Below are 15,336 nucleotides of genomic sequence, written 5' to 3' on the forward strand. Positions count from 1 at the left end.
ATATCTTCTAACCTCTAATATCAGCTGCTGCGCCTGCTTTAGAAGAAACACCTGCTGCTGCAGCTGAGGCCCCTGCTGATGGTAAAACAGACTACCAGAGGATTAGCAGAGATCTTAGTAAAACTTGAACCTCTTACAGTAAAGCTAACTACACTAATATCTAATGCTAATATCTTCTAACATCTAATGTCAGCTGCTGCGCCTGCTACAGAGGAGACACCAGCTGCTGCCACCGCTGAGGCTCCTACTGATGGTAAAACAGACTATAAGGATTAACACAGATCTTATATAAGTATTATTACAACTTGAACCTCCTACAATAAAGCTAAGGACACTAATATCTTCTAACATCTGCTATAAAATTCTAATATCTTCTAACCTCTAATGTCAGCTGCTGCTCCTGCTACAGAAAAGACACCAGCTGCTGCTGCTGAGGCCCCTGCTGATGGTAAAGCAAAAAGCGTCAAACAAAACTTTTTAAAGTATTATTAAATCTTGAGCTGTCCACCTACTACAGTTAAAGCTAACTAAACTAATATCCAATGCTGATATCTTCTAACTTCTAATATCTAATGCTAATATCTTCTAACCTCTAATATCAGCTGCTGCTCCAGAAGAAACACCAGCTGCCGCTGCTGAGGCCCCTGCCGATGGTAAAAACTCACATGAGCCACAACAGATATCTTATTTACTTTATATTATATATTCTGTTTGAATCTTCAAGTAAGGCTTACATCACTAACTGACTTCTATATAACACTCTGAACAAAGTCTACAGTCTAAACACATACATTGCCATCTGTTAGAACATGTCCAACCTGCTTGGTGTACTAATTATTAATATCTAACATTTAATAATAGCGGCTGCCGCTCCAGCCACAGAGGAAGCTGCTGCTGACTCCGAAGCACCTACTGATGGTAAACCAACCTGCAGAAACAAAATATGTTCACTCCTCTCTCTTTAATATCTGAGTTGATTTTATGTGAGACAAATTGGATAAAAAGCCTTTCATTGTTAGCATTGTAAATCCTTTGACTTCCCACTAAGGGAGACAGAGAGCTGTGAGGTACATAACTGAATTTTATTCGATGCTGCAGCATCGCTATGCTCATCACATGCTGCCAATAATAATGCAAATGCCTATTTAACATCAGCTGAAGCTGCTGAAGCTGCACCAGAGGAGCCTAAACCACCCACACCTCCACCCCCTCCACCCAAAGGTAACCTTCTATTTAGAAAGAAATCTCCCATATGATTCTACTTTCAACTTGTTCTCTTGTTTTTATTACAGTAAAATAAAGAGCTGCGTCATCACCTCTCATGAATCTCCACTTTGCATCAGTTTCTGATTTGAACTATTTTGTGTTTTTCCTCCCCTTTGCAAATGTCAGTTGAATAATTAAATGTTTTTATGGTTTCTGTAGAGCCCACAAGCGCTCCACTGGATCTGTTTGTTGAAGACAAGAATGACACTTCAGTTTCTATCATTTGGAGCCAGCCAGAGATCATTGGACACTCCGGTCTGGATGGATACACCATTGAAGTCTGCAAGGATGGAAGTAAGTCCCGCTCTGCTTCTGACCAGGTGTACTGAATACAGGCATGTGCATGAAAGGGGTCAGATTATTAATACACCCTGGCAAACTGTCAACTGACCTTTAAATGATTTTGAAAGCTTTTATAACAGCTGATTTTATGTTTTTGCATTAGTATCATTATATGTCTACTATCTATATTTCTATCTATAATATTTAAATGTTTTTTAAATACATGCAGGATCCTGTTAAATTGCTGTTTTAATGTGGGTCAGCCATATCGGTTGCAGCTGTTCCTGAAGTGTCACTCGAGTTATATCATGAGCTACCTAACTTCTCCCTACAAGGAAAGAGGCATTTCAGGAGCTGCCGTGGTCTTGCTGGAGGTCCTGCTTTTAGACTTACAGCCTGACGCTAATATCGGCAGTAGTTCAATGCAGGCTTGATTTAGCAGACAGGACACACTGATTACCCACAGAACAGCAATTTTATATCTCATACAATAAATTTGTGTCAAACATAATCACTCTATTTCCATTACAAAGCGGCACAACAAGCAGCGCTTATTGTCCTGATGTATCAGTTCTGTATGAATTAGATCTGTTCCTCTCAGTCTGGCTGCAGTTCTCACAGTCAGTATACTTTATAATCACAGTCTTAATCGTATAATATCGAGATAAGCGACAGCTCTGTCAATTGTGCCAGTCTGTCCTCATTATTAATATTTTTTCCACTCAGCTGAGGACTGGAAGGCAGTCAATGAGGAGCTGCAGAAGTCCTGCCGCTACGTTATCAAGAACCAGACCACCGGTGACCGTCTGAAGATCCGTGTGGTGGCTGTGAATGTTGGTGGCCGCAGCCCCCCAGTTGCCCTCCCTGAAGCTGTCCTGGTGAAGGAGGTTGCTGGTAAGAGGTGTTCACAAAGATCCACAATAATCACAAATAAGTGACAAAAAAGTATTTTCTCTATTTTCTCTTTTAAATTTGGTACTCAAACTCAAGTACAACATGTGTCTGGAACTCAACCTCAAAATTTGATTTGTAATCAGTTTATTGCTTCAGGGTAGTTTATACTATTTGACACAGGTCTGGCTTAAAGGTTATAGAGCCATTTATTATGGGAAAGGGGAGTTGTAAAGTGCAGGAGTCAAACCGAAGCAGCTCAGCAATGTTTGCCTCTTAGCTGTCCGTGTCCTGTTGGCACGTACCTGCATTGTTAACGGCATAAAACTGTGTTCTTCTCACGCTTTTCCACTCTGAGTTGAAATGTTAACCACAGTCTGATAATTACACACTTGTTAAGTAGACGGTTTTAGTAATGCTGTACACCTTTCAGTGTTAATCATAGACAGTATATTGAAAGTGATTCACGGTAAAATGATGATTGGACCCTGAGGGCTTTAAAAGGAGGAGCAGCGTTACTTTGGCTCACTCACAAATCATCTTTATGCGTAATGGAGACCTGAACAGGAGGGGAAGGCAACTTGATCCCAGCTGGACTGGCAATATTTCAATAGTCACGTCCATGTTCACCGTCATGTTCGCCATAGCAGGCGCTCCACGTATAGACCCAACTTATCAATGGTTTCCGACAAAGCGACCACAAAGTTTTGGAAAAATAGCTGGCATGTCTCCGCCATTAACACAGATTCTTCTGTGGAAGGGTTGGCATTGCACTGTGATCCCTGCCAGGATTCATGCTGAGGGAGTGTCAAGCTCCTCTTCTGCAAGATCGATGGCGACAAGTGACTGCAAGCAGGTGGGGTGGTGTGGGGGAGGAGAGGGGTAGGGTGGTAAATTCCAGTGTGTCCCGTCCCTGCATACAGCGGAGGGGGTGGTGGTGTATATGGATCTAACTTCTCAGGTGACACCCAAATCTCATGACACTTCCAGAGATTCACTGTTTATTTTGAAACATGCCACAGACTTTGCAGGGAGAAAGTTCATTAAGCATAATCCTCTCTCTATGAAGTGATAAGACGCTCAACACGTGTTATATTTGTTCTGATATACACAGAATAATATGCATTTACAAATCATTTGCTTTTAGGAGCTGTCTAATAGTTTCTGTGCCCTGCTTAATTTATCTATAATTTTAATGCTTTCTTTCTGTGAGTGGAGGGTAACTGAAGCTCCCAATCATGCATCATGAGGGGAGGTGATATACTACAGTTCGTCTGCTTTATTTAGAGTCCTGACAAATGTTGCTCTGCTGGACTCAGCAGGTGGTGCCTCTCACCAAATCACTTTTACAAATGAGCCTCAGCAAGACACCCCTGAGGCTTAAGTATCATTTTGAACGTCACAGTGGCTAACTATCCTTGTGATTTTCTTTTTATGATGATTTATGAGCTATTTGGGGATTTTCACAAGCTAATACACACTACACTTTTTGAAGGGTGGCTTCTGAGCCAGGATCTCACAGTTAGATTATACACATATTTGTTAAATGAGCCACCAGGGCCCCACAAGCCGGTGATATTATCATACCTCTTTATATTGATATTGATTTTGATTCCCTTTTTACACCTTTTACTTTTTTAGTTTCATATGTTAGTTCAACTTACTTTTTCCAATAATGCAATTGTATGTGTCATCTCACAACAAACTACAATAAACTAGAAAAATCTAAATCAAGGTTAAACCAGTTAAAAGTTTTATTCTGAGTGAATATTAAATTAAAAACAAATACGTAAAACAACTGTTTTATGATATTTTATTAATTTTTGCAATATAAACAAATGCATAAATTATTTAATAGACAAAGCATAGACATATGAACAGTTCCTTGTTCTGTATCATTGTGTAACTACATCCTGCCATTAAAAAACATTAAAATAAAATCTATGCACAACAGACAGATACATCACAAAAGGGATAAAGGATCTAAAATATAGTTACTACTAACCATTTAAATCACAGACACACCCTGATGACGCCAGTGAAAATTCCCTGGCTAAAATGGGCTTAGATCAGCTCAGCAGGTTCATTGATTTCCTCAAGATTTGTTGCTCACAAAAGAAAGTTAAATCTTCATCTTGTTTTACTCCAAATAATCCCCTAACAGATCCTAGCAATCCTTTTCCTCCCTTTCACCGATCCCCTGTGAAAGCAGCAGCTAGAATACCTTTAAAAAGGCACTCATTATAAAGGATGTATAAATGTTGACTTATAATAATCACTGGTTGTTTCTACAATTGTTTTTCTCTATAGATCGTCCCAAGGTCCGCTTGCCTCGTTTCCTCAGGCAGAGATACGTCGCTAACGTCGGAGCTAAGATCAACCTGACCATCCCCTTCACAGTAAGTTGAAGATGAATATATTGAATGTGTTCAAACTCTAAATAACTCATCAAAATTCACTGTCTAATTGCTTTTTTTTTATTTGCTTTTTTTTTACCCAGGGCAAACCGAAACCTGTGGTCACCTGGACCAAGAATGGGCAGCCCCTGGACACAAAGAGGGTGAACATCCGCAGCACCGACAGAGACAGCATCCTGTTCATCCGTACAGCCGAGAGAGAAGACTCTGGTGTGTACGAGATGTGTGTGAAGGTGGAGGACTTTGACGACAAGGCTTCACTCATCCTTCAGATTGTTGGTGAGCAAAATGTTGAGAGTTGAAACGGAGGGCATACGATTGTCAAAGATACAGTGAAGAAGTATGTTTTGGAAGCTTACTATAATTATTTATAGTACTTGATACCTAATCAGTGCCCGGTTGTTCACAGAGCTGCCAGGGCCTCCTGCCAGCGTAAAGATTGTGGACACCTGGGGCTTCAATGTTGCTCTGGAGTGGACTCCACCCACTGACAATGGAAACACAGAAATCACAGGTTACACAATCCAAAAGGCAGACAAAAAGACTGGAGTAAGTTTTCACTATCAAAGGGTGTCTGAATGCAAAAGTCACAATAAATTACATATGATGATTATTAATAGAAGGATACAATGCATTCAGTAAATCCTGAATACTCAAAACCTACTCCGCTAATTCATCATTTCATTACTGTGTGTGTCTACAGGACTGGTTCACTGTGTTGGAGCATTACCATAGACTGAATGCCACCATCTCTGACCTCATCATGGGCAACACCTACAAGTTCAAAGTATTTTCTGAAAACAAGTGTGGAATAAGCGAGAATGCTACCATTGCAAAGGAGGAAGCCAAGATCTTGAAGACAGGTACCTTTTTCTGAATGAATCATATCATTAATTTAACCTATCGTCTGATTGGTCCTTCCTTGTCTTTCCAATCCTGTTCCATTGCTCTTATCTGCTAGTAGGCTTTCACTCAACTAAACAGAGTCACATTTGAGCATGGAAGTTCATTCTTGACCTTTGGGAACAGTGTATGCAACTAAATAATCTACAAGCAAAAGTCCCCTTGAGCTGATTCAGTTGAAAGATCAGAAAGCTTGTAAGTGGACCTTTAAGCTTAGATATTTAAAGATCCAGATCTGACTTATAGTAACACACAATTGCAACCATGCAACAGACATTTAGATTGATCATTCAACCAAACTAATGGGCCCCCCAAAAGACTGTATTGACATACAGTTTATCAGCTAAGGTATATATATCGTAGCAGCTTCATTGTCTTTGTCTATCTGCTTCTCTTCCATCCTCCAGGTATCGAGTACAAGCCTCTGGAGTACAAGGAACATGACTTCAGCGAGCCACCCAAATTCACCACCTCTCTGAGTGACAGAGCCACCACTGTCGGCTACAGCACCAAGCTGCTGTGCTCTGTCAGGGGATCCCCAAAAGTACAGTAACATTCTTTTTTAGCTCAACCTGCATCATATTGTGTCCCTTTATTCCACTAAACTAACAGCTTCAGCAGAACATTACCACCACAAGAGCACCAAAAGATAGAGCTGGAACTGCAATAACTCCTTGGTTTGCTGAAGTGAATTCTGAGAACTCATATTATTCTTTAAATATTCCTTGCACATAGACTCATGGAGTTGGATTTCCCGACAGTGTAGCTCATGTGTTTCAGCTACCAAATTTCTAATTCTAATATGTCATTAAACACATCACTAATACAGAAGTTCCAAAACAACCCTGGTCACTGCTGTGGCACTTAATAAGACAATAATAGAGGTAATTTCCAGTTTATTTTTACACATTTTGTTAAATGAATGGAAACAAATGGCTGCCTGGAAGTAAGAATGCAGTCGAAAAACTTAATGGTATGTTTTGGGAAATGGTTTGCAGTTATGTAATGGCTGAAGCCTATAAAACCATTGACACAGTTCTGGCCTTTGGCAGGTTGAAATGCAGACATTTTACATAGCTGTAATTTTTAACTGATGAACAACTGCATACAGTGTTTGCTAGATTGAACTGTAATACCACCGATACCACTGATCAAGCTACTTGTCAGCAGCTTGGCTCTGAGTTGAGGATGTGTAAGATCTTCACTTGGCCTTGTTAGCCTGATGTCTGAGCCTCTCACCTCCTGTTTGGGCTTATAATCCCACCAGGTCACCAACAGGACAGCAGTGTAGATGGTGTCGGTGAGAGGACTAGAATAGATATTCTTTGTAAGCAGCAGAGAAGAGAGAAGAGGCCATAAGGGTGACAAGTCAACAGGGTCACATGTGTAACATTCCCTGTGGGACCCCAGGCAGTCCTCACCATGTCAATGCCATTAAAACTCCCAAAACGGGGGTGTGCTGTGTGTCCACTTCAATCAAATGGATTTCTTTCCTGCCAAGTAGCACAAACATAAATAGAAACAACACTGCTGCTTGTTTATTTGTGAGATGTTGAGGGGATTAGATGGTTTAATATATCTACCATACTGCTTCAGCAAAACAAAAAACAAATATCAAATGTATGATCTGAATCTGTTTTCTTCTACAGCCCAAGGTTCAATGGATGAAGAACCAGATGATTATTGGAGACGACCCCAAGTACAGGCAGATCTGTGTTCAGGGTATCTGCTCTCTGGAGATCCGTAGGCCCGGTAACTTTGACGGCGGTGTGTACTCCTGCAAAGCTAAGAATGATCTTGGAGAAGCAACTGTCAGCTGCAAGCTGGAAGTCAAACGTAAGTTTTAAAAATACTCTTTTTAGTCATATTTATGGGTGTTAAAATTGTATTTAAGTGGTAACATTTGCTTTACCAGTTTTTGAGTTTGAACCTTTTGAAAACTAATAACTTGTCTATTTATTAAACAGAACCAGCGGTTGCAGATGCAGACAAGAAATAGATCAACATTCACATTCTCACAGGTCAGAAATAATCTCATTTGAATATTCTTCTTATCTCATTTGTGTTTGCTAAATACACTTAAGTCAAAAACAAATTAAAAATCAAAGTTCTCAACAACCTTATAAAATATACTTGCAAATATAGTCTAATTGTATTATTAATGCTGTCACTTGTAGTTCAGTTGCACAGTGTGAATATCTGTGAAATGAATGCAATGAAAGTTTAACAATTAAACTGGATGTATTGGATAGGTTGATCTATATGAGTCCCGAGGTGACATCTGCCGTCTCTGTGACTTTCTTTCCATACATGGAGGTCACTAAACTTGGAAAAGGTGGCCTCTGCCACTGAAAGAGTCCAAGAGGTAGCACCCATAAATTAAATCTGCGATGGCTCCTCATGTACTCGGTTAGCTGACTTAATCACATTTCCTTGACTCAGCAGCAGCCTCCTTTAGAACACTGAGCAGCCTACTCTCAATACTAACACAGTTTAAACATTTTTGAGCTTTAATCTGTGCAGTGGTTTTATGCATTATTACATTGCTGGATGAAGCTTATTTTTAACACATATATTTAATAAAATACAGAGAAAATGTTTATGTATGGCTTATTTTCTTTTATTCTTTTATGTGATTCTGAATGGCTGCCATCTCTACAACTGCAGTACTGAGCCCTTTTTAACACCTGTTATGTGTTCATCTGTTGCAATCCCAAATTAGGAGCAGAAGGAATGAGGCCTTTGCAGCATAAGGTGTGTGACGCTTTTAGCCTTTCTAAAACTGTAGTCCACAATGGTGAATACAGAATTTAATGTTTAAATTGTTTCTTTATCTTTTCAGGAAGGTGCTGGATTCCTGAAAGAACATGTATATATGGCTGGTGACCACAGTACCAAAGGGTTGTTGCCTGTGGCCTCTTGCCGAGTGTTACCCGGTGTTATGATGAACAATTGTTGTCGCTTTATGCCTTTATTGTTCATTTCATTATATTAAGTCCATATCCATGTCCACAATCAGCTTTTACCCCAACCATATTGTCACAGTTCCTCCCTAGTTCATCAGTCTGACAGTCTAACTAGGGGTACACCAAGAATTTTACAACATGATTTTACTGTTCCTCATAGGAGAACTGAATATAACATCTACGTGTTTATATCAATAAATAATTTAATTTCTGGTTTTGTTTTTTCAATACAGTGTGTTCTTTAAATTGAAGTCTCCAGCAGAAGTAGTGCAAAGGCTACTAATGTGTACAAAAAGTTAAAAAGACAACTTACTATTGTGCTTGACATATGAACCAGTATTTTAATATCTTTGCACAGTTTTAATAATAAATTAAGAAATTACCCTAATAAAGGGATAATCATGCATGTAGTACGCTTAATTTTATGTAGAGTTCATATTTCATAGTTTTAATTGAGCAACTGAGTAGCAATACAACATATAGAATAAATGAAGTTGAATGACAAATTAAAATTTACTTGGGTTTAAATCAAATCTTCTTTAAAGGAAATTCCTGTTTTTCTTATAATTACCAACAAATTTAAATGATCTTTTTATCATAAAAGGTTACCAAGATAAAAATGCATTAACCCTGTTTCAGAAACTGTTTTGAAACCATTCTGATAAGATTAGCTAGCGCAGAAAAGTACTGTATTTTCAAATTGATTTAATTACTTTCCACTAGAGTTTTACTCAGCTGCTAAATGTATGAAGCCCTGTTGGCAGCAGACCAGTGAGAATCTGGAGACAGCAGCACTATTCATTTGGCTCATACAGACCCAAGAGAACACAGTATGCCAGGACTTCCATAATAATAATACCAGTCTATAATACTGATCTTGTAACTATCTGGACTTGGAGTTACTCGCATAGTGATGCGGGGCAGGATGCCATAGATATCCAGGTTACAGAGACACATGAGTTCACACAGAGGCTGACAAAATTAGCCTCAGTGCTCCATCTTGCTCAGGCTATTTTGGGACCAAGAGGCCCGACCGGCAAAATGTGGTTTTCCTGTTTCCTTATAAAACGGATGGAAAATAAATGCAGTTAGAAATTAGGAAATTCCATCATTATCTACATTTAAAAGAATCAAAAACACACTTTCTCTCCCACACATGATGTGTTGAGGTTGTATTAACCAGATTTTAAACAAGAATAATGTTTTACAGTTGTCCACATCCTGAGTATTGCTGTGTATAGATAATAAGAAAGTGTGTGGAAGGTGTGCTGCAAAATGAGTGACCCAGCTCTACAGTTGGAGTTTAAAAAAAAAAAGCTCTTTGAGTTTGCCGTCCTCTAGTGTTACAATTGAGCAATGACATCTGCATGCCTTCTGAAAGTGGGAGGGTTGAAAGAGGCATTTACCTCCACATCAGAACAAATGAACAGGTACAATTCAGTAATCAAGAAAGAACAACACAGTTAACATTTGCTCTACAATTCTTTGAAGAGATATCTGCCATTTTGAGCCGCCAACTTGTCAATTTATACGCCATGCAGCTTTAACCTGTGGGCTGGGAGCCATAATGGGTCTTAGGCCTACTTCTGGTGGGTCCCTGGATGCTGACATGCTGCAATAGGGTCATGGAGCAAGAGACTTCCTGTCTAATTTAAGTTCTGCACTGAGAAGGTTTCAAGCATCAAATGAAAACCGTTATTAAATCACTGATGTAATAATAATTGCATATATTAATGTTTGAATGTCTATAATTCCTATTGGGTTATTTTTTTAAATCAGTTTCTTTTTTGTGGTTAGAGTTTAATTCGGGCAAATATCATTTAAGCAAAATTGGTCTTTTAGCTGTGCTAGCAGAATGTCTCTGGGGATGCTGGCAGTGAGTCAGTCCACTACTTTGGTCCAGAATGAAATATCTTAACTATAGGCTGAATTGGGATACATTTTACACACAGATTAATGGTCCCCAGGCAAAGTATTCTATTGACTTTGTGACAGGTGCAGGTCTAGAGGGGTGGCATGGGGTTGTAGCGGCCTGGCCAAATAATTATTTTAGATTAACTTCATAAATAATGTGTAAAAAAACGGAAATTGACAGATATGTATTTGGTAAAATCTATGTAAATTTAGATATTTCTATCCACTGCTTTCCTAATGTGCTCTAATAATGTGATGTTTTTTAGTTAAAATATCTTCATTTGGAGGCTTTTCCAAGCAAATATTGATTCAATCAGCCCATATTTCCACCACCCCTTAAAATCTTCATGCCCACCCAATGAATGCTTTTCTAGATCCATCCCTGACTCCATGATCCTCTAGCACCACCCTAAAGTTCCCCATAGTCCTACTTTTGAATGTACTGACATTAAATCTGGTACACACATTTGATCCTCTGACTTTTCATCCAATACCATCTGCAGAGCAAGTTTCAGTACTGTGATTTATAACCAAATACCCAGACATTAATGATACTCCCATCAGCCTCAGTTGTGCTTTGTGTTTATAGCCAATTAGCAAATGTTAGCATGTCATTCTCATTTAGCTCCCTCATAGAGCAGCAAGCTGTATTCTTGTAGTCAGTCTGGTTTCACAATTCCATTTTCATTTTACGTTTGAGGCTCATTAGACTCCCTGGTTCACCTTTATGAATGCAGACCGACACAGCTGCTTCAGGCTCATATACTGAATTATCTCTGTGTCTCTGTTTCATCTATTAAGATTTATTGCCAAGTCCAGCACGAGGCAATCATACAATATCCTGTGGCTGAATGATTGGATCCCATGAAAACTTTTTTTTCTCTCCATCACTTCCCCCTCAAGGAATAGAAGCAAATAACCACAGTGGGATGGAAAGTTCATAAAAAGGCAGAATGCTTTAGGGATGCAGCATCTCTGACTCATCTGGTCGTGTTGCTTTAATCGTTGGTAATGCACTGAGCACTGCCTGGTTGCTGCTATGTCAAGGGTAACGCCAAAGGCAATGAAATGGTGTGTCCTCCTTGAAAGGAGCCTGCCTGCTATTTGCTGCAGAGGTTTTGGCAACGTTCCCAGAAGGTTTAATAAATGTAATGGTGAAACTGGCACTCACACCACTGTCCTCTCGTTGCTTTTCATTACCAAATGTTGCACTGCTAAATCAGCTGGATAGACTGTCTGAGGACACTTTTTATTTGAAGATTTATTTAGGACTTGGGCAGTTATGGCGGTATGAGGATGTGATACAGTTTAAAGCATTCTTTCCTAATGTCCCTGATATCTCTTATTCGCAGTCTTGTTATAATATCTCAAATATATTCAAATGTTCTGATTAATGCTGCTTCCCTGTGTCTGAAGTAAACAGTCATTCTCAGAAACCGGCCGTATTGAATGGATTTCCCTGGAGAAACCTGCAGTGGCATTGTGATGCAGCTCTGCTCAGCTGTCCAGTGTAGGAAATCAGGTAGTATATTGATTTCAGATGGCAGAATGAGACTTCATTAAGTCAATTTAATTCAATTTGAGGAAATTAATTGTTGAGTGGGAAGGAAATTAAAAAGCAAAGGCAGCTCAAATGTTTAGACATGTATGTTAAGCCTTTTTTCCCTTCTTATACATTAATGGACATGGATAATCCTAGAAGAAATGCTCATGAAGCATGTCAAATGTTTTGCCTGCAGGCAGCATCATGCTAAATTTAATCATTTTCTACAACATACAGTTTGACTCCTGCTTGACTTTCACATTTTTTGTTTAATTAGATGACTCTATAATCTCTGTCTCCTTAATGAGGCAGCAGCAGTGATCTGTGTCAGTCCTGCAGCTCATCCCACCTTCTGCTCTTTTAAATTATTCACAAGTTACATGCTAGATGCCTGTAAACAAGGAAGGGAGGAACTAGTTGCCTTTTTATGTTGCTGCTGCGGAGTCTGCTGGAGCTTCACATCAACTGCTGCTACAAGAAAAAAAAAAAAGGAAAAACAACAACTTCCCATCTGTGTTCTGCCTGCCTCTATACTGCAGCAAAACCAGCCCGAGCCGACCGGTAACACCCCCTCACCCACCCCCACCCCTCTCCTTCTATCCTCTCTGGTCCTCACACCTCACTGCACTCAGGTTCCTGCAGAGTTCCTGCAGCAGGGAGACAGGACCTGAAACCATGCTCTGTGAGCGCCGCTGCAGACTGCTGGTTACCATCTTCACCTCTCCTTTCACTACTCATCGATTCCCGTGCTTTTGCATTGCCCTCCCTCCCTTCCCTTCCCCCCTGCGTCTAAATCTCAAAGCTCAGCACTCCCTGTATGCCTGTACTGAGGGAAAAAAGTGATGGAGCAAGAAAGAAAAGAGGAGGAGCACAGTTGTTAGTGCGCCACAGAAAATCTCACTCCCCCCCCTCCCCTACCCAATTGATGACAAGGAGGGTTTTTATTGAGCAGCTCCTCAGCCAATGAGAGAACAGTGCCGGGAAATACAGCAGTAGAACTGCACCGGGTCTGATGCTTGTGCTGATTTCAGTGTGTTAGAACAATGTTAATCTGTGTGAGTGTTTCCTCTCCCCTCTGCCTGATCTGAGTACAGCAGATCTTCTTCAGCAGCACCTTGATCCGAGGGAACTCTTGTTTGAGGGTGTCCTGCTTCTTGGACAGAAACACCCCCAGGTGAAACTGGGACCTTCCAGCACTGGGTGGTTTTGAGATGTCTTTTGAGAGTGGGATTAACCACAGTGCAGATTGTTAAGATTTTTTTCTTCCTGTCAAGAGCATATCTGACCCTGTTCTCTGCTTCCACTCCTTGTTTAGGAGGCAGCACTTCTCTCTTCACGGTAAGCAGCATTTCTTCCTCTCTGTCTAAGACAGCATCATCAGTTACTGGGGCTTTGCTGCGTGCCAGGCTGTCACAGAGGCACCTAGCCTCATTACACACATCCTGCCTGAATGTGGAGGAAAAAAAGCTCTGCAGAGAGAGAGAAAGAGAGAATAAATGGCTCAGGGGTAATTAGAGCAGACAGTGTTAGCGTTTTGCCAGTCGCCTCTCATTTTAATGCAGTGTGTCAAGTGATATTAAATCTGCCAAGTGGAACTTTTACAGCATGCTGGTAAGTCCTCATGCCTGGTGCGTAGCATCATGTAGTGCTGCAGTATAATCTTACATATCACAAACAAATGTGTGAGGGTAGAACTTGAGATGGGAATTAATTGCACTATAGAGAGAACACTAAAACCACGTCTCATTTGTTGTTTATAATCTAGCTGTCTAGATTAAAGTTGAGAAATATTTGATTTGTAATATAGAGGGATGAGCATTTTCCTGAGCAATAAAAGAAGTAGATAGAAAAGAAGTAGTTTCAAGCCTGATTTCCGTTTCTTTCCATCTGCATTTCTTCAATGGGGCATTTTTTACAGTGTGTCAGCCTTAAAATGGGTGATGATAACGAGAGTCAGCTCAATGTTACAGTAAAAGCTCTAAGGGAGTGTGTGCAAAGTCAAATCTGCTGAGCCAGCAAGAGTGAAGGGCCCACGCAAGACTCTGCAGAGCTCACTGTGTTTGTAGGAATCTGTGTCACCCTATTAGCTCTTAAACCAATGAATTTATGACAAAACCACTGCAACCTTTTCTTGAAATGCCTTTTATTAAAATACCCCTTCACCGACTGTAGTGGAAGGAGGTGGAAGATCTCTCATTAACGTGCATTTGAATTTTGCGCATTACATCCTCTGATGGACACTGATTACATTGTAGCTTGAAATTCCTTTCATTGTCTTATCATTTCGGCAGCACATTCTCTTTATTAGACCTCACAGACATTTCCCATGCAGATATTTCTGTTTGTCTGTCAACTAGGAATATTTTCAGCCACCGATTTGCGTGAATGATCTTTGTTGGTACTGTATGTTCCTGGGCTGATTATGATGCAGTGGTGTGAACAGGTCAGGTGATGCAGTGGGTTCTTAAGTCCCCAGGGGTGTTATGAGTACATGACTGGGACACTCCTGAGTGTGTGAGCCAAATGAGGACTTCCTTTTGGCATCAGCAGAGGTGGATCAAGGGGTGTGTAGCAGCAGTATGTCTGTACTCACACACACACACACACACACACACACACACACACCCCCACCCACATACTGACACATGCAGTTTCCCGGCCCGGAACAATGTATCTACTTGCCTCAGTTGCATTTTTGGTAGCTGCAAGTAGGGATGGGTTTAACAAGTTCATAGGTACCATCGTTACGGTTTCAGGTACTACGGGGATGGAACGAAGGCATGTGTGAACCTAAGAAGTGAAAGAATAAGAAGCAAACTTATGCCCTCCATATTTGTGTTGCCGTTTCTGTCGCGTCGTTCGTCCTTTAAGTGTTAGGGAAGTCCGTTAAGTTACTAACTGCGGGGGGACCTAATTCTAAAGGGTAGGGGGTTAGTGAGAGCACAAGATTAATTGCAATTGAGTACAAAGCAGTAGCAGTACATTCTTAAAGATATGACAGGAAAGAAAGTATTTTCTTGACAAACAATTGTTTATTACAGACGAAGATGAAATATCTTTAAACTATCTGAAGGTAGCACGACTATGACGAACATCATTTTTCACCTAAAGTTTTGTTTTCTTGCTGAATTTGCATTTAGCAGCACACTGAGAG

At 40.3% G+C, this 15,336-nt stretch overlaps 2 protein-coding genes across 4 annotated transcripts in view; both read left to right on the forward strand.

Annotated features, from left to right (window-relative positions):
• The window catches only part of mybphb (myosin binding protein Hb), a 9,973-nt gene extending 1,033 nt beyond the window's left edge, over positions 1-8,940 (forward strand). Inside the window, exons 2-12 of one of the 2 annotated variants that reach the window (XM_035661227.1) lie at positions 1,426-1,560; positions 2,275-2,442; positions 4,750-4,838; positions 4,940-5,135; positions 5,266-5,405; positions 5,560-5,719; positions 6,167-6,303; positions 7,409-7,595; positions 7,727-7,780; positions 8,427-8,513; positions 8,602-8,940. In XM_035661227.1, the coding sequence (XP_035517120.1) occupies positions 1,426-1,560; positions 2,275-2,442; positions 4,750-4,838; positions 4,940-5,135; positions 5,266-5,405; positions 5,560-5,719; positions 6,167-6,303; positions 7,409-7,595; positions 7,727-7,758 (1,244 nt within the window). In that variant the 3' untranslated portion in view covers positions 7,759-7,780; positions 8,427-8,513; positions 8,602-8,940. The remainder of the gene's footprint in view (positions 1-1,425; positions 1,561-2,274; positions 2,443-4,749; positions 4,839-4,939; positions 5,136-5,265; positions 5,406-5,559; positions 5,720-6,166; positions 6,304-7,408; positions 7,596-7,726; positions 7,781-8,426; positions 8,514-8,601) is intronic. The other variant, XM_035661226.1, reaches the window with a different exon arrangement.
• A 4,225-nt stretch (positions 8,941-13,165) lies between these two features.
• LOC118327778 (synaptotagmin-2) overlaps positions 13,166-15,336 on the forward strand; it is a 31,105-nt gene continuing 28,934 nt past the window's right edge. For both annotated transcript variants that reach the window (XM_035661228.1, XM_035661231.1), the window contains exon 1: positions 13,166-13,520. The gene's annotated coding sequence lies outside the window, so the exon portion shown is untranslated. The remainder of the gene's footprint in view (positions 13,521-15,336) is intronic.

The sequence above is a fragment of the Morone saxatilis genome, unplaced genomic scaffold (assembly GCF_004916995.1).
Source record: "Morone saxatilis isolate NCDOM2014 unplaced genomic scaffold, NCSU_SB_2.0 Contig18, whole genome shotgun sequence".
Lineage (NCBI taxonomy): Eukaryota > Metazoa > Chordata > Actinopteri > Moronidae > Morone > Morone saxatilis.